General features: G+C 37.0%; 4 protein-coding genes across 17 annotated transcripts in view; 2 read left to right on the forward strand and 2 right to left on the reverse strand.

The window, feature by feature from the left end:
• The window catches only part of LOC116849306, a 233,948-nt gene extending 232,440 nt beyond the window's left edge, over nt 1-1,508 (reverse strand). Inside the window, exon 1 of one of the 2 annotated variants that reach the window (XM_032826310.1) lies at nt 1,172-1,508. The gene's annotated coding sequence lies outside the window, so the exon portion shown is untranslated. Of the gene's footprint in view, nt 1-852; nt 1,050-1,171 lie in introns of those variants that run through there. The other variant, XM_032826311.1, reaches the window with a different exon arrangement.
• Nucleotides 1,509-4,291: 2,783 nt separating this feature from the next.
• Nucleotides 4,292-7,857, forward strand: LOC116849309 (transcriptional regulatory protein SIN3-like). Of its 5 annotated transcripts, none has more exons than XM_032826327.1 (6): nt 4,292-4,376; nt 4,587-4,849; nt 5,101-5,273; nt 5,411-5,549; nt 5,694-6,004; nt 6,096-7,857. In XM_032826327.1, the coding sequence occupies exons 4-6, from the start codon at nt 5,424-5,426 to the stop codon at nt 6,292-6,294; spliced, it is 636 nt and encodes a 211-aa protein (XP_032682218.1). In that variant the 5' UTR covers nt 4,292-4,376; nt 4,587-4,849; nt 5,101-5,273; nt 5,411-5,423; the 3' UTR covers nt 6,295-7,857. The 5 variants fall into 5 exon arrangements, with proteins under 5 accessions (XP_032682218.1, XP_032682221.1, XP_032682217.1 ...); XM_032826326.1 differs by having other exon boundaries at nt 4,332-4,522; XM_032826328.1 differs by having other exon boundaries at nt 4,338-4,473.
• Nucleotides 7,858-8,315: 458 nt separating this feature from the next.
• Nucleotides 8,316-12,459, forward strand: LOC116849308. 9 transcript variants are annotated; one of them, XM_032826316.1, is made up of 6 exons: nt 8,323-8,528; nt 8,613-8,663; nt 9,200-9,385; nt 9,501-9,683; nt 9,834-10,174; nt 11,197-12,459. In XM_032826316.1, exons 3-6 carry the CDS (start codon nt 9,311-9,313, stop codon nt 11,318-11,320), a joined length of 723 nt encoding a protein of 240 aa, XP_032682207.1. In that variant the 5' UTR covers nt 8,323-8,528; nt 8,613-8,663; nt 9,200-9,310; the 3' UTR covers nt 11,321-12,459. The 9 variants fall into 9 exon arrangements, with proteins under 9 accessions (XP_032682216.1, XP_032682209.1, XP_032682214.1 ...); XM_032826317.1 differs by having other exon boundaries at nt 9,224-9,385; XM_032826315.1 differs by having other exon boundaries at nt 8,324-8,528; nt 9,212-9,385.
• Nucleotides 12,460-12,533: 74 nt separating this feature from the next.
• LOC116849292 lies at nt 12,534-22,779 on the reverse strand. Its single transcript, XM_032826279.1, has 23 exons — nt 22,705-22,779; nt 22,439-22,634; nt 21,598-21,744; nt 21,277-21,524; nt 20,855-21,031; nt 20,689-20,789; nt 20,475-20,611; nt 20,101-20,257; nt 19,831-19,935; nt 19,134-19,257; nt 18,702-18,845; nt 18,378-18,560; nt 16,734-16,912; nt 16,425-16,573; nt 16,048-16,211; nt 15,210-15,356; nt 14,357-14,487; nt 14,166-14,286; nt 13,890-14,039; nt 13,752-13,810; nt 13,651-13,681; nt 12,990-13,086; nt 12,534-12,827 (listed from the first exon to the last, which is right to left on the reverse strand). Exons 1-23 carry the CDS (start codon nt 22,777-22,779, stop codon nt 12,718-12,720), a joined length of 3,132 nt encoding a protein of 1,043 aa, XP_032682170.1. The 3' UTR covers nt 12,534-12,717.
• Between the last annotated feature and the right edge of the window lie 1,700 nt (nt 22,780-24,479).

A 24,479-nucleotide genomic window follows, 5' to 3' on the forward strand; every position in this document is an offset into this window, starting at 1 on the left:
CTCTCTCTCTCTCTCTCTCTCTCTCTCTCTCTCTCTCTCTCTCTCTCTCTCTCTCTCTCGTCGGCACTTCTTTCCCTACTTCTTCCCTCCGCGAGATCGTGTTCTTGCGCGAAGGAGATCCAATTCCGAGCGGCGCTTTCGCCAATGTTGCGTTACGCGATTACGGCAACCGCGAGCCACCCCTTGCTCTCACGACGATAGCCCGTTTAGCAGCCAACCATCCGGTCTCGCGTCGGTTTGAGAAGACGGGGAAATCGTTGGACCGGGTCCAATTATAGAGCGCCGTCTCGCTTCCTAGATCTAAGGCTCTTTATAGTCCACCAGGCCGCGGACGTTTTATTTCAGAGGGATCGCCCTGAATTAATGATACGGACCCGCGCTGTCGAACCCGAAATATCCTCGTGCATGGACGTCACGCGACCGTCCATCCTACCTTGCTCCACGCGGACGGAAGGGTGGGAATTGGCGTGATCGTTTATATTCTTTAGCCGACCAGTCGGCAACAAATTCGGACGACAAGCGGCGGCGATCACGGAGCGCGAAGGAGGCAGAGGGGAAGCGGAAATGTTAAACGACGTCCCGCCAACGCGAGCGCAATGACGATCGCTGTAATGGCACAATGCGAGTGGCAACGACTTCCGATTACGGCCGCTGCGACTCTCTCTCCTCTCGAGACGTCGCTCACGTTCACTACGAATGAAAAGGAGCGCACCCCGTGACGGCGATCTAAGCCACCGTTGGCGACTCCAGTAGAGTCAGCTCCAAAAGGAAAAGAGGAATCTCGATGGAAAACAGTGTCTCTCACCGCGTCGCTCGCAAGCTTCACTCGCGCGATCGTTACATTACACTTACGACTAGTACCGTGGACGATGTAGCGCGTTAGGACTCGTTGAGGAGCGGATGCGCTCGGGGTTACTTCGCGGTCCTCGATAGGGACACCACAAGAATCGCCGCGGCGTTCCCTTCGGCGAGTCGAGCGACCGTTCCGTATCAGAAACCGCGGCGTCGCGCGCGCACCAGTCTTCGGGGCTCCTTCTCCTCCGAGGAGAGATTGCGAACTTACTTCCTTACTTCGCGTAAACACAATCGCGCGCGACGATCGAGGAGCACCGTCGACGACGATAGATCACCGAGTGTACGTTCACGACCCGCGCTTCCCGTCGTTACTCACTCTCTCTCTTTCTCTCTCCACCTTTTCGCACGGATGGATCACCAAGCGCGATGTTTCTCTGGCGATGTCACACGAACCGCGACGTCGTCGGCGAGCCACCAAGTGTCACCGGTCAGCGATCGGCGTCGATCTTCTGCGCGCGATTTCACGACGCGAAAGAGACACTCGTTGTCGTCGTCGTGAAGCGGTTGCGACGGCTCCGGCGAGCCGGGACCGGGATCGAGAGACCGGGACCGGTATTCCCTCACGCACGTGTCACGCGACCTCCGACGACGAAAGTCACTAGAAGGAGACCGGTAGCGACCCCCGCCTGGCGAGAAGACGGAGGGTGTGAGAGAGGACGTGGAAACGACAGACGACACGGCGGGAGGGTCGGCGATGGTGGTGGCTGGTGTGATCGTGGCACGGGTAGGGGGGAGACTCTATCGGCGGGGTGGAAAGCTGCCGGACGCGGCGGGAAGGGGTTGCGAGCGCGCCATGCGGGGTGGAAGCGGATCGGCGAGAAGAGCGCGGCGGAGGCGAGAGGGTCGCGATCACGCTTCCCCACCATGGCGCTACACCCACGGATTAAAAGGCGAAATGCCACCCCTACCGCAGCCCCTCCTGCGTGCTCCGCGCTCTTATCCGCGGGGGATGCTGCGCAGTCTCCGGAGCAACACTGACACAGTGTGCCACCGACACAGAGAGCGCGCGCTCGACCCGAATGTAACGCCGTCTACGTGGATCAGCTCCGAGAGTTGACGAGAGTCCGGTAGATCCGGCGGAGAGAATAGCCGAGCGGACGCGTAAAGATACATCTACAATAGGATTGGCAGTAGACAGTAAAAAGTAAGCAAATTGACCAAATTATTCTTGTAAAAATCAACCACGGTTGGTCAATTTGCTTACGTCTTACTGCCAATCCCATTGTACATAGTCCTTAAAGCCCGTGAACATTTCTTAGTCGTGACCGTAAGGGCGTAAGAAAATTGATCAATCATAATTGACTATTCTTCTTGCGATCGAAGAATAATCGACTGTGACTAGTCAGTTTTCTAACGGATTTACGATTACGACTTGTTATTTGTAATTTGTTACGTGCAAAGGCCTTAAGACCGGCAGTGCACAGAGAAACGTAGGCAGCAAAACTTCAGCAGCGAGCGAATTAATCGACCACAATCGATGATTCTTCTTACGGTGCGAGAATAATCGGTTGTGATCGATTTCCTTATTGCTTAAGTCTTACTGCCTACATCTTTCTGCGCGTTATCGTTCGCTCAAGCAGCCGCGAAACACGACGGATGTCCAACTAACTTGTCATTTTGTTGTCCCTCTACAATGTTCACTTACAATGCCAGAGGCATTTTTGCAACACAAATGTCTGTATGGACACGAATGTACAGTGAAATTAATCTGGAGTAGTCATAATCTTCTCATCGCGCAAATATTAAGCCGTGTATTATTTCGTGTGTTTTTTTCAAATTATTGGGAATAGAACGAATCATCAGAGCGATTAAGCAATTGTCCAAAATTGAACGGCACGAGATGCATTATTTCGTAGGATTTTTGAGAGCGACGGAAATAATCACGTGCGTCCTTTAGGACGCTTCGTGCCATTTTTGAAGTGTTTTAAATCCGTCCACTTACCAATCCGTCCTGTCCACTCCATTCATGTGCGGATTCTCGAACAGAAAATGTTTTGAACTGTTTTCTCCTTAAAAGAGAAAAAGAACCGGAGGTAAGATCTGGAGATCAGTGTGATTGAAGAATCCATAAGTAAAGTCCAATCCTTTCACGTCGCTCGGTCGATGTGGAGCGATCCTTGTAGGGGAAGGACTACCGTGGTAACGGATTATTCAAGCGCACTATGCCATCTAGCATTGTGCGTAATAACCTCTCACCTCCTACGCTATACTCTCTACAGCACCCTGATAGGGTACATAACGCGAATACATGAAATTATTCTTAATAACGTTAAAACAATTATCGGCTTTCTCCCTTTTCCCCCTTTTTTTAATCCTGACCCTAATAAAATGCACCGGGCAAAAGTACAAGAATTCACCGAAAAGAAAGATTTTCCGATGCAATTAAAAACCTCGCGAGTTTATAGTAGATCTACAAATGTAATATACGTAATAAACAAAATCAAACTTTTATATTAGAGTAACTAATTCTCGGAGCTGTATAAGATTAATGACAGTACCTAAGAAACTCTTTCTCTAGACAAGGGTCTAAAAGGGTCGATTTGTGAAAGGTTGATTCACCGTGTTCGTTGAAAGCCCGGAAAACAATTTGGCGTGCGTTAATACACTATTAAATATTATCTTGCTACAATTTAATCTGCACTAATAACAGGCGGTTCTTGTAGGCCTTCTCTTTTTTCCTCCTCCGATACGATACAAAAGTTCTTTTTATGAATACATTATGAATGTTTTAAATAAAAAATAAATTTTATTGTTGTTATATTTTTTGTTTTTGATTAACAAAATATAAAGATAAATAAACATCCTAAATGCATATAAAAACTTCCTACAATACTATGAATACTAGAAAATAAGCAGTTTAAAAATACAATTTTTAGATCAGCACGCGTTTACAAAAAAAACATTACATGATATTTAAATTATTAGGTATACTATATATTGAAACATATTTATGTATCAATACAAATTGTACACATTTGTGCAAATCCTAATGACGTCATAAATAAGAGAATATAATCTTTATATAATCTGATATCAAAGCACAATTTATTAATTATATAATATGAATTATATTATTATTATTTCTTATAAATAATATAAATTAAAAAGTAGCTTTTACATATCCTACAAGACTCATGTATTTTCATATACGTTTCTGCAAGGAACACATATGAAAATGTTTTCTGATATCGTTTTATCGAATTGTTAGTTATATAATAATATAACTAACAATTCGATAAAACGAATTAATAAATTCGTTGATAACAATAGCATCAAATCTTGCAAATTTTTTCCTTTTACCTACAGCTTCTCCTCGACTTGACACAAGTTAATAAAAAGATATAAAGTCACTCGTCCAGGAAATTCATACGCCGTTCGAAACATTCTACAGATATCCATAGTCTGTTATACCTTCAACTACAACTCAGTTTGTCAACAACTTTCGAGACGCGTACATATAGATATGTTCTACTTCTAAATATTTTCTTAGTGCTCCTCGGACTGTCGTCAAGTATACATCTGTACTGTGCAAAGAGAATTTTATTATTTCCATTGCGATGTCGAAAATTCCACACACTTTACTTCCACTTTTAATTCTACTTCCATGCTGCATGTTATGTGTACAATGAGTGCCACGCCAATCTGTTATATTTATAATATATCCAATGTGATTTACAATGAAAATCACATTAAATGCATTACAAACGTAACAGAATGTAATATGTTTGTAGATTTGATGACGTAACATCATCAGCCTCACTGACATTCAGGCACTCGTCGCGGAAAAGTGGCTTAAAATGTAGTGAGGGGGAATAGCCGAGAATATAACACTAACACTAACAGTGAGGTCAGTGTGTCGTGTCAAGTCAAATTATTCGATCTGTCGTATCTAAAGAGATATCAGACAATATACAATTTGAAACTACATAAGCTTAATAACAGTACATCGGTGTAGTCATTGTGTCAACCACTATATGGACTTTTATCAAATTAAGTGAGTAATAATACAATAATTACGTGAGTAATAATACAATAATTAAAAATATAATAATAATAACTTGTAAATATTTAAAATAATAATAATAAATTATAAGAAAAACTAAGTTGTTACGTGAAATAATAATATCAACAATAATAATACAATATAATGTTCTTAAAAATATAATAATAATAACTTATAATTATTAAAAATAATAGCAATAAATGATAGAAATAATGTTACAATGTGTCTCATCACGATAACAGGCGAGGATTTATCTACGGAAGAACTCGACTCTTCGTGTAGCGGTTACAACATATACACTGGCGATAACTCACATAGTGAAGTAGGCAGTCTATATAACATAAATCCCCAGCAATTTATGTGAGGTGCGCAAAATCAGTTATATACGCAACAGCAATCGACAATAGAGCATACGGTGCGTACTGTTTAATCTTTTATATAAGGAGATATCAAGGGACTCTTTTTGTCTCTCTCTTTACGGGAGAGAGACCACATTTGCACATAAATTACAATAAACTTGTTTAAAGAGAGTTACTCTATTCGCCCTTACAGATGTTCTTTAGTCATGCAACCTTCCCACAACCTGGTCGTAGATGGTGGAGGTGACTTTGAATATAACAAGAAAATAATAGTGGAAGATATGTTACTTCACCTGCATCAGATAAAATACACATTCAGAAATAAACCAGAGGTGATTAGTGAAAAGCTAGACGACGAACGTACGAATGTACTGTAGTGTAATTCATATTAACGATTTCTAAAAAGTCGTCTATAACATACTATATTACCTTTATATAACAGAAGGCAGCTATCGTATGAATATTTTTCTTTGCAGGTGTACTATTGCTTATTAGACGTAATAAATGATTTTAAATCGACAAGCATAGATACTCTGAATATTGCACAAAGCCAGTTGTATGAGTTGTTGCTAGAACATTTCGAGGCTATTATGTCCTTCGCAACCTTTTTCTCGCCCAGTTATGAAACAGAAGAGCACTTGAACCATCCAGAATACGACTTCGAGGTGTCCATCGTTTTACATGATTTGACAGAGACGGACATTGCTACGTTATCGCTAGATCAAAATATTGCGGCTAGGTCATCCATTCTTATAAAACGAGCATCATGTCTTCACATACTGCAAAGGTGTTTTTCTCAGCCATTGCTATCGGGAGGAATAGCAGACGACAATATGTCGCTTCAATATTTTACTATTCGTCTGCAATTGTTGTTACAGGCTATCCCCTACAAACTATTCTCTAAGAATCACTATTCCAAACAGTATATTGAATAAGGCCTCATCTTCGTCGCCGTTAATACCGATATATACAGGAGAAATGAGCGACTCGCACATTACGGATGCATGTCCCTTTCAAATTCCGAATCAATTGTCCGGCATAACAGAGAATAGAGGGCAGAAGCGCAAGAGAAACTGAGGGAGTTAATTTGAGTTAATTATTATATAAACTTTATCAATAAAGTAAAAATATGATGGTTAGAGATGACGCGCGAGATATCGAAGAGATCGACGAAAGCTTCACGCGTGTTGTATTCTTTTCAAGAATTATTTCTTATGACAACCGGACAAAGAACGTATTCTGGAGATATCGCATCAGATGGGACAGTAGAATTTACAGATCAATGACATCTTATATACGCTCATGTGGTGGTATGCGATCGGGTATACAAGCAGATAGTCAAAAATAGCGAGTGACAGCTAGTGTGCAAATATTGGCGCAAATGTTACACTTTTATTTCAGCAGCAGGATTAAATATGTTCTAACAGCGTCGAGCACGCGCGCCAAGGAATTTCTCAGGCTTGCAATGTACGCGAAGAATTCACCTTCCGCATTAGAATCGACTTGAAATCCGATTCACTCCAATATTACTCCTTTACCTCTCTTTACTACGTTTGAACGATAACCATTCTTAGATTCTTAAACATGTAATCTTATTTTATCTTATCTATGTAAATACGAATGATGCAGTATTTTTCGCAACACTTGGAACGAATCTAGCCTGGAAAGGTGGATTCTCCGCGCTTATTGTAAATCTGAGATATTCCTCGACGCGTGTGTTTGACAATGTTAACACATTATTACCCTCCCGAAATAGAAGTTAAATCAGGCATTATATCTGCGTGCTAGTCTTTATTGGCCGTTCGCCACTTTACATGAATTTATAGATGTCGGTACACATGTGTGAGAGTCACGAGTTACGACTGTGATACGAATGGAAGGAAGAACTTGAGGATAAAAGGAGACTTACAAATAAGTTGCATCAGTTTTCTTGTTTTCTTAAGAATTAAGAAGATTATTCAGCAGCGTTTGAGCAATTTTTGACAGGTCCTGCTGATTAGAAAAGATCGCTGAAAAGTTGCTTACATGCTCGAACATTCTTTCTCGTCTGCCTTTTATTGTTTTGATTCCTCCTTCTCTTTTCTAATCTGAGAAGAGAATGAGAATTCTCTTTCTAGCAAGAGGAGAGAGAGAAAGAGAATACGTGTATGTTTGTGTAGTCATAATTATGTAACTTGCATAAGCAACCAAAATTTTCGGGTAATTTTCGGGTTTTAGGCAAATCTTAGTATTGCGGAATCGTAGTCTAAATCAATATTAGTATATAATATTATGGGGTTAAAATCGTCCATCACTTTTAAACACCAAGTCAAAACTTAAAAAGAAAAATGCAACATAAATAAGATATATGAATTCCAAGGAACGCGTTTAAACTTTTATATCTTGACAAAAGTGAATTTAGCTTCAGTGGACTATGCAGAAATCTTGAGATGTATCTTTTTCCGTAATAAGTATTTAGGTATCTATCTAATTTTACTTAATTGATGCAGGTTCTTCTAATCCCATTGAAGCTCCCATATACGATTGCAATATTACTTTGGCACAATTATTATAAATAATACAAAGTATTCTGTACAAATAGGCAATGTATAGAATGTTTTTACGAATTATGAATGTTTTTTTTATAATTGACACATTTAATTGTAGTTACACTAATCTTACTAGTTATTACAAAAAAACTAGTTACAAAAAAAAGTTACATTAAGTCTGAAATAACTAGACATCTTATAATATTAATATTCATTAAGTATTTATGTAAAAACATGAATTTGTTAAATACACTAATACAATTAGAATATGTCGTTGGATATCGATCATTTGTGTTATCTGTTTGCGTGTTTACAACAAATACGAATATACGTCAAAAATTTATCCTAATCCAACTTTCTCGTACTGTTACTCTCGATCCGTTGGTAATAACAACATAAAGTTTTGCAGATTTAATTTCTGTCATCCGTAGTTTGATAGTTAGTTATAGTTTTATATGGTACAAATTAAATAATATACTTAAATTACATAATAAACTTATTTCTTTCTTTTTATTCCATATTTTCGGTTATTCGACATATTCTGTGTACGAATGAATATTTGTAGTTATTCAGTTTGTCAACATCTCTTGAGACGTATACACGTGTACATATACTAGTAAATGCCCCCTTAGTATTTTGCGGACACTCGTCAAGTATACATCTGTATGTACTGTGTATAAGAAATTTTCTGCTGATGTGCCGAAAATTTAACATATAACTTTACATTTATCATCGCGCAAAACATTACTAGGGTTTACAACGGGTGCCGCGACAATCTGTTGTGTCAGTAATACATATCAGCGTGATTTGTAACAAAAGTCACATTAAATGCATTACAAATATAACAGAATATAATTCTGTTTGTAGAGTGAATAAAGCAACACACCAGTAGCAGTGGTACATTCATCGGTAAGCGTGGTAAGTGATTTCGGATTTGTTAGTAAAAGAGAAAGCTTATAAGACTACTAAAAATTGAATCGACGTCGTGCCGTCTAGCCAAATCGTTCGATCTGTTGTATCTAAAGAAATCTAAAGAAAAGTTGTATGTAATTTGACCTGTCCAAGTTTGACTGTCCCAGTTTAACAACAACGCGCTGACGCAAACAATTGGCGCTGTCGTTGTGCCCACCTTAGTATCGACTTCTACTCAATTGAGTTGCCATAAGAAATAATAAACAATAATACAATCTATTATCTTTAAAAAATAATAGTAACCACTTATAGCTATTAAAAATAATAATAATGAACAAGAAGAGTAATGTTGCAATGTGTCTTATCACGTTATAATCGCGTAAAGCGTCGTCTACAATGAGAACTTAAGCCATAAAATTTAAGCTTTAGGCCTTAAGTCGTAAAAAGTTGACTAATCACAGTTAATTATAAGAAAAATAATCGGCTGTGATTGGCCAATTTCTTACGACTTAAAGCTTAAAGCTTAAGTCTTACGGCTTAAGTTCTCATTGTAGACGACGCTTTAGTAAGCGAACGACTCTACAAGGACTCTACGTGTAGCGGCAGCAACACAAGTATCAACGGTGACTTGCATAGTACAACAGGTAACGGAAATGGCCATGAATTTCTATCCACCTACATCAGGTCCGCAAAACCAATTGCACATACAACAAGGGACACACAATACGGTGCGTATCCTTTTTGGCAAGATGTATAGTCTTCTTATATATAGTGGTTTTTACATGAGCTACAAGAAACTTGTTAGTTTTTAAGGAGAATTACTCTATTGAATCGTTGTTACAGTGCTTGTCCGAGAATAACTCCGCTCAACTTGACACTAGCCCCCATTTAAATAGATTTGAACATATAAAGATAATAAAAGTGGAGGACGTGTTACATTATTTCGAAACGATACCACATTCATTCGACAATAATCATGAAGTGGTTAGTCAAAAGCTAAATAATGAACTTACAAACTATAACTGTGTAATTTACATTCATATCGATAATATCTACATTCATATCGAGTTTGTAAAAAGTTGTATGTCACGTAGTGTGTTACTTTTATCTTTACCTGATAGTGGATCAAGAGAAGAAACACATTTGGTATCTAACATATTAATATTTTTTTTGCAGGTCAATTCCTTAATAGATGTAATAAAGACATGTAAGTCGAACATCATGAATGCTTATGATAATGCACGGTATTTGGTGCATCTGTTGAGAAATTATCCGATAATCATTGAGACTTATCTAGCTTCTAATCCGTATAACTATGAAACAGAGAAGGAACTAAAGGAATTAGGATACTATTTCAAAGTATCCATCATAAATGTTTCAAATGCAGCACAAACATCATCAATTTATAGTATCGACCAACCTTTTGTGGTTAATCCATACATTCAAACTCTGAAAACACCAAGGTTATATGGATTGCAAGAGTGTAGTTCTCACTACGCTACAGTGCACACAGTGGGGCAAGTTATGTTTAAAGTAATAAAATTATTTTCTAACATTTTTGTACGACACTACTGAAATTGATTTATAGGTAATTTTCTTATAATTAAACTAAATTAACAGAAACATATTTCATTTAGTGTGTGTATATATATATATATATATATATATATATATATATATATATATATATAACATATATAGTATATAATATTAAGTCGTATTGTTTGTTAATAACAATAAACTAATAATAATGAATATTGTTTTAAGAAAAATTTATTAAGACTAAAAATAAGAATTAAAATAGTTATGACATGATAAAATAATAGAATGAAGTTGTATAATTAAAGATATAAAACATTAAATATTTTAAAAGGCACACAAAAACGCGCAATATTTCTTTTTCTGATATTATTAGTCACTAAATATATTAACTAACAAGAAAAATTTCGAAGTCGAGAGAAATATCACAGGCATAATAATAAATATTGAAAATTTTTTTATATTTTAATAAGAAATTCTCGAGTTAAAACAATGTAATACTCGTTATAAAAAAAAATGAAACTTAATTATTTATACAAATATCTGATTAGAATACACCTGCAAATGTCGTTTCTATGTTGAAATGATTTTAAGAAAATCGAATTATACTGTAATATATTATGCTGTAATATAATTACAGTATAATGAATTATACTGTAATTATATTGTAATATGAAACGACAACACGAATTTGGCATATGTACAAACGCTTGAAAGTTACGTTTTGACAGACGATAACAGTGATAACGACAGTCAAAATGACAAATGTATCAGAAACATATATACGGGTATTTTCTATTAATTGTGTATATAATGTGCATTCTTTACGATTTCAATTTTTTTACTTTCTGTCAGTTTTTGATACTTTTAGCCTCACTGTGCAGCGCAATGATAAATGTTTGGTGCTATTAGGAGAAGTAATAAAAGACGATATGTTACTTCGATTACGTTAGTATACGTGTTGTAGTTTGGTAATATAAATATTGCAATCTCTCAACAGATCGACTCTTTTCGAGGCTGAGTCACCGGAAGTGTACAACAGCTCACACGTCAGGCAGCCATCAACAGCAGCTCAAGCGTATATTTCAGTGAACAAAGGGATAAAACGCCAGAGGCTCAATTAGACGATTAAATTAAATTAGTTATAATATAAACTTGATAGATAAGATAAAGATACAATTGTTGCCTGTTACACGAAACATCGAAGAAAACGACGAAAATTTAACGCGCGTTATACATTCGTTCTAAAATGATTTCCAAAGAAAATTCGGACTATTATGAACGTACTCTGAAGATATGACATACATATCATATGGATCAGTAGAATTTATTGATGTCGGGTTACATGCGAGGTACGAGTTCCAGCTGTGGTACGAATGGAGGGAAACACTTAACGACAAAAAGAAGCTCTACAGATAAGTTGCTGAATTAATTGAAAATCTAAAAGATTATTCAGCAATGTTCGAACAATTTTTGACAGTCTCTACTAATTAGAAAAGTTCGTTCGAAAGCCATATAAACGCGCGAACACTCTTTCGTCCGCTCCTCCATCGTTTTGATTCCTTCTTTTCTTTTCCTATCTAAAAAGAAAAGGATGGTTCTCTATTCTCTTGTTATAGCTAAAAGTGAGAATGAGAGAGAAAATAGAAGAAAGAGAATATTCGTATGTTGTATAATAATTATGTGCACAGTGCGATGTATAAACAATCAAATGTAATTTTAGATTTTCAAACGGACCTTTTAATATTGGAATGTCATTGTCAAAATTAATATTGGTATTATAAGATGAAAACTATCCGTTGCTTGATCGCCAAAATAAAATTATTAACGGAACGTTATACAAATAAGATACAAGTTCAAGGAACGTATTCTATCTTATATATCATAACAAAGTAAATTTAGTTTTAGTAGATACGTACTTTGAAAACTACAATATATGATCATAATAAGTATTCAGATATCTAGTTAATATTATATAATTGATGCAACTTTTTTTAAAAAACATCCGTATGCGATTGTAATATCACACTCATTATAAGCAGTTTAAACATTATGTACAGATAGGCAATGTACAACAATGTTTGTATGAGCGAATTATGAATGATTTTTTTATAATCAATATTTTTAATTACACAAATTCACAAGTTTTATTATACAAATTACACAAGTTTATCAGTTGTTACATAATTTACATTTTGTCTCAAAATGGCACGCATAATGTAACTAAGAAATAATCAGTTTGAAAATATATATTTGAGGCGTATTACGTATATTTGAAAAACATCAATTGATATTAAAATTATAGAAAGTATAATTGTTTAAATTAAAATACGCTTGCAGATATAAATTGTATATATTTGAAGGTGATGAACTTTTATATATATTAATAATACAATAACTAGAAACTTTAGCATTTAATAAAAACCCGCCGCGTTATTGAAAGACTAATTTCATGACATATAACGATATTGCACAGTAGAGATCATGCACAGCGAAAATGATTAGTGTAGAACCGATTGTTTCATTTGTTGTTGGGCTGTTTGATCCAATATCCCCAAGTAGCAAACGACTCGCCGTCTGCCTCTTCGGTGGGACTACGAAATACCTTTATTTTGACACGTGGAACGTCATCTGAGAACAAATAGTAATTGCATATTCCTCCAATCAAATGTGTACGTATCGCGATATCGTTATTTCACGTCATATATTTGCATTTATTCATTTAGAATAATGACGTCTGGATTTGAAAGTGTCCAGAAACAACTATTGCTGCACCGTCGTCGGCGACATTACCTTCTTCTATAGTTCGATGTCGCGAGACATCGCTCGACCGCGTGCCGCAATTGGTTGTCAACATTGCTTGAAGCAGAACGAGTATGAACAGAGCACACTGCAATGAGAGAAATAGTCCTGCGATTATTCAACAATTCATAAATCAAGTGAGTTGAAAATATCAATGTTTGCTCTGGGAAAAATTATATATATGATATTACATGACTTTTATATACAAGGTGAATCATCTAACGTTAGATTCTAAAATATATTATCTTTTTAATATTAGAAGAAAATGTCTAAGGGATAAGTATTGTGATCAGCTAACTCTTCAAACTTCACAATTTATTCCACACATTTCCTATTAACAAAAAGATAACATATATATTTTAGAATCTAATATTAGGTGACTTACTCTGTATCTAAATTATATATGAATCTCCTCCTTTCTTAAAAGAATTTTGTCTTTACAGAATGTTCTTGGAAAAAAGGGTTCAACACTTACGGGATAGATATAATAATTATAATAGCAATACTGAATAGAAAATGTTTAGTGAACATAGCTCGAAAGAAAACATGGATCGCAAAATTGCCTTACAATTCATACCCTCGAAGTGAATTGCAAAACACACAGTTGAACGGAAAGTGAATTCGCGAGCGAGTTTGCACTCGAGCGACTCACCGCTGATTTCATCGCGATCCACGCCGTGAGACTGATCGAATCTCCGAATTAAAGAGGAAACTTATATGTGAACGGCACACAGCATCTAGAGCGCGACCGACGTCGGCAGTTCTCTCCGCGGTTTGAGGGATCGTTTTTCCAGGGAGAAATCCGCATTGTCCTGCAAGAGCGACAACGTGTCACGTGAACTACGACAATGGTGGCGATAAAAACCACTCGACTTTCTAATGGCTTTTCACCCGAGTCGCTTGTCTGTAGCATTGCTGAAACTCGTCGCGCCGTTGCAGAGCTGCGTTCAACAGGCACAGGTACTTCCAAACGGTCACATTGCGATTATCGATCTCATTAGCCTCAATCAGGGCGATCTCGGCTTCCTTGAATCGCCGCAGCTGAAGACAGTAAGCTTTGTAAAGACGCGCCGCCTTCGCGGGAGGGAGTTCCCCGCGTGTAAATCCATTCGGGGATGAACTTGCGAATTTCGAACCGGCGACTCTATTGACGACCATCAAATTCACCTCGTAAAACGCGATCCCCGCGCCGAGCCACGTCTCCGCCGTCGGCGAAGTGTCGCACGCGCCGAGGAAGACTCTTAATGCGCGCTCGTAATCACCGACGTCCTCGTAGCACAGTCCCATTCTGTTGCATCACAATGTCGACGTGAACGACTCGACGATCGTCTTTTGTTAGCGATACCGAACAGCTTTACCTCATCCACACGAGATGCAAATCATCTGGTCTATTGAACACCGTGCTGGCGAATTCGTAGCGACGTATAGCTTCCTCGAAATCACCCTCTTGGAAATGGCAATGCCCCATTAAGCTGCTTATCGAATAATCCTGAACACAATGGACATTGACAAGCTTCAGGTAGTACATAATATTTGCAAATATATATATATGTATATGTACATAATATATATATATATATATATATATATATATATATATATATCCAGGTAGCAAAGTGACGTCTAAAGACGTCATTAAGACGTTATTAAGACGTCTATGACGTTTTAATGACGTCTTTAGACGTCACTTTGCTACCTGGATATATATATATATATATATCCAGGTAGCAAAGTGACGTCTAAAGACGTCATTAAGACGTTATTAAGACGTCTATGACGTTTTAATGACGTCTTTAGACGTCACCTTGCTGGGTATATATATATTTTTAGGATTATACACTAAATTAAGTAATATTATGTACTAATTTTATCATTAATATAATTAATAATTATAGTAGAATAAAATATCATAAATTGTAATTAATACAATTGATTACGCTATTTATAAATAGTGATCCTAATTATGAATACTTTACTAAAAGAGTTTCGCGATTCCATGAAAGCGGTAAAGAAAATAACATTTCACATTCTTCCTGAATTATTGATACTACTTGTATGTAAAAGTAACATCTCAACGTGATAGTTATAAATAGACTAAAGAATATAAAAATATACTCCATAGTTTTCATCAAAATGTATTAATTTGTATTTGCCAAGTGCAACTCGAAATTAGGACTCGACCCATGATTGGAATCTTTATGATCGACCAACCATTCCGTAGATGCGTTTAGCTTCTTCCAAATGCAACAAAGCGTCCTGGTATCGGCGCGACAGGTAGTGTTGCACGGCCAGATAATACAAGACATGCGTAGCTCGACCAACATGAGACATCTCCTCCGCCAATGCAACGCCAGCAAACTGCACGAATATCGAGCGTGACGACGCTCACGTGTATTTAAATATAAAAAATATATTGCGTCGTTTAATAAATAAAACCGAGTTTTTCGGGCGAAATAAAACGATTGTATTGTGTGAGAGATGTTATAATTCCATGAAATAATGTACACTGAAAAAAGTGCTTGAAAATTTATTTGTGATATTATTGTAGTTGTTTGTGGCAATGAAAGTTGATTCACAGAAATAAATTTTATTTTGCAGAAATAAACTTTGTTTTACGTAAATCATCTTTGTATCCCGCAAATAAATGTTCAGGTATTTTGTCTCAGTGTATACGAATATCATAGCAGAATATCGTAAATTAAAACGTGGCGTATATATTATTTTATAAAATTTTACAACGACTTAAAAATACAAGCGTTTTATTTCATCTGAAAAATTTGAAATTAATTATTACGCACTGACAAAAAAATACTTGAGAAATTAATTGTGGGATATAAAGTTTCTCTCTCTCTCTCTCTCTCTCTCTCTCTCTCTCTCTCTCTCTCTCTTTGCGAAGTAAAGTTGATTTCTCTGTGAAATCAATTTGTGAAATGAAACTTATGTCTGTGAATATAAATTTTATATCCTACGAATAAACGTTCAAGTATTTTTTTTCAACGCACAACCCAATACTTAAAATATTTCAAGCGCATTTTTTCATCTGCATTACATCGCAAAGGTGCAGCTTCAACAAGAACGTGGCCGCGATCGTGTACACGCTGTCGCGCGGGCAGTGAATCGTCGTCCATGAGAGCGGATTCTCACCCGAGATCTCTGTTTCCCCGTCCGCGTCTTGCAAACACTTTCTCGCGATTCGCAAAGTGGGATCTATGCCTGCGACGAGAGAGACGCTTCAAGCGGGGTCTACAATAGAAGTCGTAGAGTCTTAAATCGTAGAAATTGACCAATCGCGATCGAGTATGAAAAGAATAATCGACCGCGATTGGTCAATTTCTACGACTCTACGATTTCTATTGTAGACCCCGCTTCACGGATTTATACTCGGTTATAGAGAACGGAGATGAGACGACTATCGCGCACATTCACCTGGACAGTAGTCTGTGCGAATGTAAAACAGGTGCAGGTTGACCCAGCCTTCGACAAATCGTGGGTAGAAGTCTGTGACGATTCTCAGAAAAACCTCAGCATCCCGATAATTCCGCTCTCCGGCGAGAATTAGTCCGTACATCGATAGACTGCGCGAATGCGGAGATATTTATGACATTACTTTATCGTGTCGCAAGTAAAGACACGATGGAGAAATGTAATTCGAAATGCGTGTATCTCTCGGCTCTTTTCAGCTCTCTGTGTAGACATTCCGTGTCTCGAGATCTACATTGTTTCTCCATTCAGTACGAATTTAAAAAGGAAGAAAATACATCTCTGAGCGTTTTCACATACGCAATTTTGTCCCGTCTGTCCAGAAGAATCGCCTCACGGCTGCATTCTTTCGCGCGTTCCACATCGCCGATTTTCAAATGGAAGATCGCATACCTGGTCCATGCTACGGGATTCCTTTCGTCAACTGCGATTGCCTGTGAAAAGAATATATACACTTTTATATATGAGATATATGAGATAACGTCCGTCAACGCGTTACGTGCTGCGATGATTACTCGTAGCCGACCCACCATGGTAACAACCAATGTCTTATTAAGAGGATGCCGGAGTCGATGACGAACTCGAACAATGTCGATAATGCAAAGACGATCGTCACTAACATAATCACGCTAACATAATAAAACATAATAAAACAGTCACTAACATAATCCTTTTCGTATTTCTTGTATATATAAAACTTACATGAATGTGTGTTGCTTTCACAGAGGAAAATAATTTTGCTCTTTTAGTAAAATCGTCGTTGCTACTGCATATTCGTAGTGATATCAAAAAAATTTAGTTGACGTAACTAATTTTACAAATTATTCGTTATCAGAGCAGAAGTAGTTTTGTTGCCAGGATAGAAAAAATTTGTTGAGTGTATTTGTCCTAAGAATCACGTTAATTTGCTATTGATACCAAATAATATGTTCTTAGCAAATTTATTTGCTGTCAGAGCAATATTGCAACTGCTTATATAAATCCATCATAGTTCTTATAGCAAAATAATTTGTAGATTCAGCAAATTATATCCAGCAAATAATGATTAGTACTCTTAGCAAATCTTTTTACTGTCCATATAATAACGAAAAGATTTTACTAGACCAGCAGAGAATTTGCTGGGCTAGCCAATTATTTTTCTCAATCTTGTTTTACCATATTCAACGGAAAACCTGACTATATATATATAGAAATCTTTCTGCAAACTTTTTCGATATTCTTAAGCTTCCAAATGCAGATGCGAAGGTAGAGCAATGTTCTTCAAAATTTTTCTGTTTAGAGCATCCACACTTTCGGTATGTACAAGCTGCAGAACTTTTGGATTAGGCAAATATGACAGCTTGAGATTTTACACTTAAAATTCTTGTTTCGTTTTCCTCACATATCGAGCTCATATGCTCCTATTTATTTTTGCACGTACTTTCATTGCGTAAAAGCATTTTTAATTCTATTTAATCAATGCGACGTAAACTTTGCAGAAAAATGTCAGTGTTCTGTGGGTAAAGTTTTCAGTTTCAGCATTGCCTTAACTTACGTACAAGACATAATTAATTGCATTGTTTCTAAAATTGATTACACCGCCAGTAGAAAGCCAATGAAAAGAGGTAAAAGATATATTAACTTCAAATTACTTTTCTTCTGTACCTTCATCTTTAGTAATTCGATCACCAGTTAAACTTTTGGATGGTATAATTAATGGAGATCAAAGCGGCACCTAATGCGTTACCGAATTGGAAGTAAAACTCGAAGGGAGAGCAATATTTCTTATCTTATGTTTCCTGGTAGGATACAAACATTCATCGATATTTTTATCGGAAATATCCGTTTGTTAATTTTTTTATCGGATAACTTATCTCAGTATGGCACTCTGTAGAGTATATCGAGCCCGGTAATGCTTACAGCCCGGTAATGTCTCCTCGCATCGTCCGTGTGTCCTAATTCGTAAGCTTCCTCGGCGTAGAAATATAAATCCGTGCTGATCGGGTTTCCCGATGAATCGTCCGCGAGGCGACTCTCCACGATTTTATTAAGAACTAAGTGCATCTGCTCGACGAGATACGTATACGTGGATGCTACGAAATTCTACGGATACAAATTGTGATTTTGGCGAGCGCGCTCTTCCGCGTTCAATCGCGATGTAAACACATAAACGAGTCTACGCTCTCAAAAGCTCGTATAAGCTCATTTCCGGCGTGGACATCTCGCTGTTGCTGGACGACAAACCTGACTCTCGACGGATTCCACGTTGCTCATGTGCACGTTGAATTTCTGATCCAGCAGCATGATCACTTTCGCCTTCAGGCTGCTACGTACGTTCAGGTACACGCCAGTTTTATACAGATATTGCGTGAAACAGGTCAACTCGTCCTGAGGAAAATTGCCGCAATGAGAGCGCGCACGATGGCGAGGCAATATAACGTCGTTGACAAAAATTGTCGCACCTCTTCGGGAGTGAAACAATATTTCGCCTCTCCTGTCTCTTCGACAGTAGAACCGTCCTCACGCCTCTGCGACGCGGATAACTTTTCCCGTCCCTTTTCCTCGCGAAAATCCTAGGATGAAAAGATTGCGAAAGCTTAATTTATGATATCGAACCTATTCGATGTAATTAGTTCTTGTGTCCGGATAATGCGCGATATGAGAAGCTTAGTGTACTCGGTAACTCTCGGTGATGATTTCCGCCATTTTTCGAATGCAAGTTGCGTATTGCTCCTCTGCCATGTCGCCAGAATAAGCGTAACGAGGTTTAGGTGGCCTCGGCATCATCATTTTTTCGATTCTGGCAAAATAAATAGAATCAAAATGAAAGCGATTAATGTAAGGCAAACGATATAACTTTTTATAAATATATATATATATATATATATATATATATATATATAAATTAATAAAAAAATATATAATTATATTCACTAAGAGTTTCATAATTCACCTATCAAGTGTTTCATAATTCTAAAAAGTCAATAGAAAAATGATAAAATTGGAAGAAAATTACGAATTGAAAAGTTTTGATAAGTGATATTTAATCAAGAGAATGTTTAAATTTAAAAAAATTATATCCTACATTTCTTTTTAAATATTAATATTTACGAAAATAACTTTATTAAATAATAATAATTTACAAAGAACTAAAGAATATAAAAATTATTTTTAAACAATACAAAACAGAGAATCAAATTATATTAAAATGACATCATAATGACGAGAAAATCATCGAATTATTATTGAAAAGTGAATTTTTTTATCATTTTCCTATAATTTTGGCTTCATCAAAGTTTTCTGTTCTACGTGAATATATCTTCTAAGTTATAGGTCAAATTCGATTTCAAATTAGGACTCGTATGATACTTACATATCTGAAAATTCAGTTTCGATTGCACGAGGAATAATTGGATAATAAAGCGTGATTTCAATTATAACAAATACGGGCTCGCCATTTTCCGAAATCAACGGAACGCTTGGCGCCACTTTCTCGACGTCCATAGACTGCGTGAGAGAGAAATCACAAAAGACTCGAGAATGTTAATATTTATGTTAATATTAATCCTCAAGATATTATACAAAAAGTTTCAAAAATAGATCAGAGAAATTCGCACAGGAAATTTGCAAATATAAACGTCACGCTCGGCTAACCTCAAGCTTCATGTTCTTCTGTTCTTGTTCCCTCGAATTTCCGTTCCAAGGATCCGTATCCAAAATATCCGTCTCCAAACCGGTCTTCTCTGCCATATCAGACGGATTGTACGTGTACAATTGTGCCATTACGCGAGTACTAGTTTCTACGAGAAAGAAATTAATGATCGATATCAAGTGTATAATCACATTAAATGATAGTAGCGTTTACACGTAGAAAAGATTTTTATCGAATGTGTAATCACATCAAGTCTTAGTAGCGTTTACACGTAAAAAAGATTATTATTTTTATATATTTTTCAAAAATCTATTATACTCGGATTTACATTCATTCATTATTTTCACATTCATTCGCGCGCTTACTTCCCGGTAGAAGCAGCTCCGACATATCGACGTAACACTGGTAAAGCTGACGTCTAGTCGGTCCCTCCATTTTTAACTTAACACTGTCCTCCGCGCTTTTTACGACCACCGTGAATTGAAACGGCCAATATCTGTGTCTGTAAAAAAAGAAAATGTGATGTCGGCACGAGCTTTTATTGGCTTTTATCTGAAGGATTTTCGCAAAAATATGTACTCGTTAATGTGTTTCTGCATGATCTGCAAGCCTGCATCGTATATCACCTTACGACTCATGAAATTCCACTCGATCCTGGGCTGTTCCCTCAGCACTCTCTCCTACAAATTGCGCGATAACTCACGACTTTATCGAAATATTACGCTCACTCCAAGAAATCACTCACTTCTACATTGAGCTTCACAGTGAGAGTGTCTCTTATATTTGCATAATCACGGCCGAGCTTGCATTTGGATAATCTGGCACGACTTTGTAGCTTTGATAGACTCTGCCATCGTTTCGTTCTCTCTATATCACGATACTTCGTCCACACACCATCTCCGAATATCAGATTTTCCGGGAACTGTGGCGAAAAGACGAAAGTTTCTCTGTGAGACTTAGTAAGAGACGTATCTTTAGCATTTCATTCCTCGCTTCTGACGTCACAAGTCATAATAGACATGATCAGATATGGCCGGCGAGATACACACAAGAAGCCTTAATAATATAAGTCTTTTAAAAAAATGTACTCATTACAAACTTTAGGAAAATTCATCACAAATTTTAGGAACTCCTTATCAAACAAGGAGTTAAAAAAGTACAATGTACCTCGTTGTCAATATACATTATAGTCGCCGCTTTGTATTCCTCATCTTCGGCGAAGAATCTCGGTGGATTGTAAATACTCTCCACGGTGATGCTGAGAAAGTTGACCTTCGCGTCCACGGGGAATATCTTTGCATCATCGTACGTTATCGTCACAGTTAGGACAGGTAGATTCTGCCACGAGATTGCATCCGCATCGAACGAGAGACTCGCGGTCTCCACCATCAGTCTCTCGGTGAGCGATCTTTCACCTGATAATGAGATCGTAAGAGAGACACTTCAGTCCCGTTTTCTCAGTTGAACGCGATAATCCGAACCCGTCACCTAGCAATATCGGCATTAAGTCGAGACTGCAGAAACCAATTACGTCTTGCGAGGTCTGCCTTTGTGCGCTCGGTTTCGCCCTCCTCTTGGATTCCGCGTTTGATCCAACGGTATCAGGTTGATCTGGAGCAGCGTGCGTCACCTTGACTAGTGAGACGGTGAAAGCGTGAGACGTTAACGTCATTCTAATCGCAATTAAAAAAACCGGAACAATGAATTTTATTGACGGACAGGGTTAGGAAGTAACGCGTTACTCCGTAACGTCGTTACCGTTACAAGTCACTTTTTCAATAACGATTTAGTAATGACGTTGTTTTTCTTGTTACTGAAATTGGATCGTAATTTTTACTACAATATTCTCTCCGTATAGAGTACTCATCAGATAAATGTTCATTCATATTTTTTAAATATTTGGTAAATATACAGTTATAACGCTCTCATCTTGGATTTTTTTTAAACTTTGTATTTTTTAACACGTAGAATTGATGAAAGCGAAAATTGCCGTTCATCAAGAAAACGAAAAATGAACGACAATTTTTGATAAATGTTCACTATTTTTTAAATATTTGGTAAATATACAGTTATAACGCTCTCACCTTGGATTTTTTTCAAACTTTGTAAATTTGTATTTTTTAACACGTAGAATTGATGAAAGCGAAAATTGCCGCTCATCAAGAAGACGAAAAATTAACAACAATTTTCGCTTTCAGAAATCAATTCTACGTGTTAAAAAATACAAATTTACACAGTTTGAAATAAATCCAAGGTCAGAATGTTATACTGCATATTTATCAAATATTTCTTCTCTTAACCCAGGTCATCATATAAAAGCGTGTTTTACCTAAGACCGGCGTCGATACAAGTGAATCCACGCGACCATGATCCCCGATTACAAATGAAAGTTCCACGGCGAAATTGACGTCGTAAATTTGCGAGGATTCCTGGAAGCTGGGATCGATAGTAACGGGGATACTCTCTCCGAGCACTGCGTCATTATGTATCACGACGAACGACACGCCGGTTCCTTCCTTCACGGTCTTTTCCACAAAAGATATAAGATTCTCTTGCGATTGCGAAATCGTTCGATTACACACAAAGGAGACTTACTAGATTTTCAATGGAGTCTATCACTATTCTGATGCTTCTCTCGACTGACGCGTTTCCAACCGCAGGCTTTTCCATCGGAGAATATGTCCGTTTGCAGATTTTCTATCTATAAATACAACCGCAATCGCGTGATATAGAGATGGACACTCGGTATTTTCGAGATCTTCCTGTGAACTTGATAAAATAGCTGTTAAGGTCCATTTAGGCTAACGACGAATTGCAATTTCATCTTCAATTGTTTGCTGGAGCTTCGACTTCAAGCCAAAGGATTTTTTTGTTTTGTTACATAAGCAGAGCTATTAAAATATCAATTAAATTTTTCACAACTGAGTAATTGACTTGAATAAATATGTTTCGATTCAATCATCAGATGGCACAAGATCTCCAGAGAATATCCTGGAAACGATCTCAGCATGTAAGAACGTTTTCAGAATATCTTTAGAGAAGATATTCTGTGAAAACCTTTTGAGTTAATTGACGATTAATTCGAGCTAAAGCAATCGAAGGATGTTTAATTGACGATTGATTTTAATGAATACAATTAAAGACCGTTCAATTGACAATTGATATGAGCGAGGGGAATCGTTCAATTAACAATTTAATTAAAGACTATTTAATTGACGTAGCTAATTTAATTTGTGTGTTAAGCTTGTCTTCTACTTAGCCATGAAGATCAGATAGAAAAAGACAGAAAGCAGGTGCCATGTATTTTTCTTCCTTTATCCAGGAAAGAATGAGAGAGAAAGATATACGGCATCATCTTCCGTTTCTTTCCATCTAATCTTCAGGTTTCGCGCCTCACGCTCGGTCTATTCTTATTATAGGCCTGTTCTTTGTAACTGCACTGCTGAACTGGTGCAATAAGTTGAAGTGAGACAAATATACGTTTTTTCACTCTAACTTATTGCACCAGTTCAGCAGTGCAGCTACAAAGAACAGGCCTTATGCTCGAATCACACTAGCGATTGGCGACTGCGTTTGCGCTTTATGATTAAATGTTCAATCACACTAGCAACTGCAAGCGTCGAGTGATTGCGTTTTGATGCTAGATGCAGATACGTTTTATAACCTAAACCTAAACATATGTGAAGAAAATATTATAGAACTGGAAGGAGCAAACCACATCTTCCCAAGTCATATCTCTAAAATCAGCTCTTTTGTAGAGCTCAGAAGTGCTATCCCATAGGATAGGTCTACACTCTACTAAATCAATTAGCTTAAATTCCATATCTTTTGTAAATACCTCAGAATTTTTCGGCGGCATGATTGGTTGCATTTGCGTCTACGATTGTAAAAATTCGAGCATTATGTCTATGATATAAGCAAATTCAGTCAATTAAATCGAAGAGCAATCGATTATTCAAAATTATAATTGGTTTTGTAGATAATATATATTCACAATATCTAGAATATCGTGGCATCGTGAAAGATGCCGATGATTGAGAAGCGCTAAGTAGGATTCTCGTCGAGAAGTCACACCAATTGTCATTGATCACTTTTTGATTAAATCGATTGAATTTGCTCATACCAACCGCCAATTAAATGATCTTTAATTAAATGTGCTAGGTTCAATTATTAATTGTACGATCTCTGATTGAATTCGTGGACATCAATCGTTAATTGAACAGTCCTCGACTGAATCTGTTGAAATCTGTTGAAATTGTCAATTAAACGGTTTTAAATTGAATTAACTCATATATATATATATATATATATATATATATATATATATATATATATATATATATATATATATATATATATATATATATATA

Source organism: Odontomachus brunneus, unplaced genomic scaffold (assembly GCF_010583005.1).
Source record: "Odontomachus brunneus isolate Ranch 3 - 2012 unplaced genomic scaffold, Obru_v1 Obru_scaffold_110, whole genome shotgun sequence".
Taxonomy (NCBI): Eukaryota; Metazoa; Arthropoda; class Insecta; order Hymenoptera; family Formicidae; genus Odontomachus; species Odontomachus brunneus.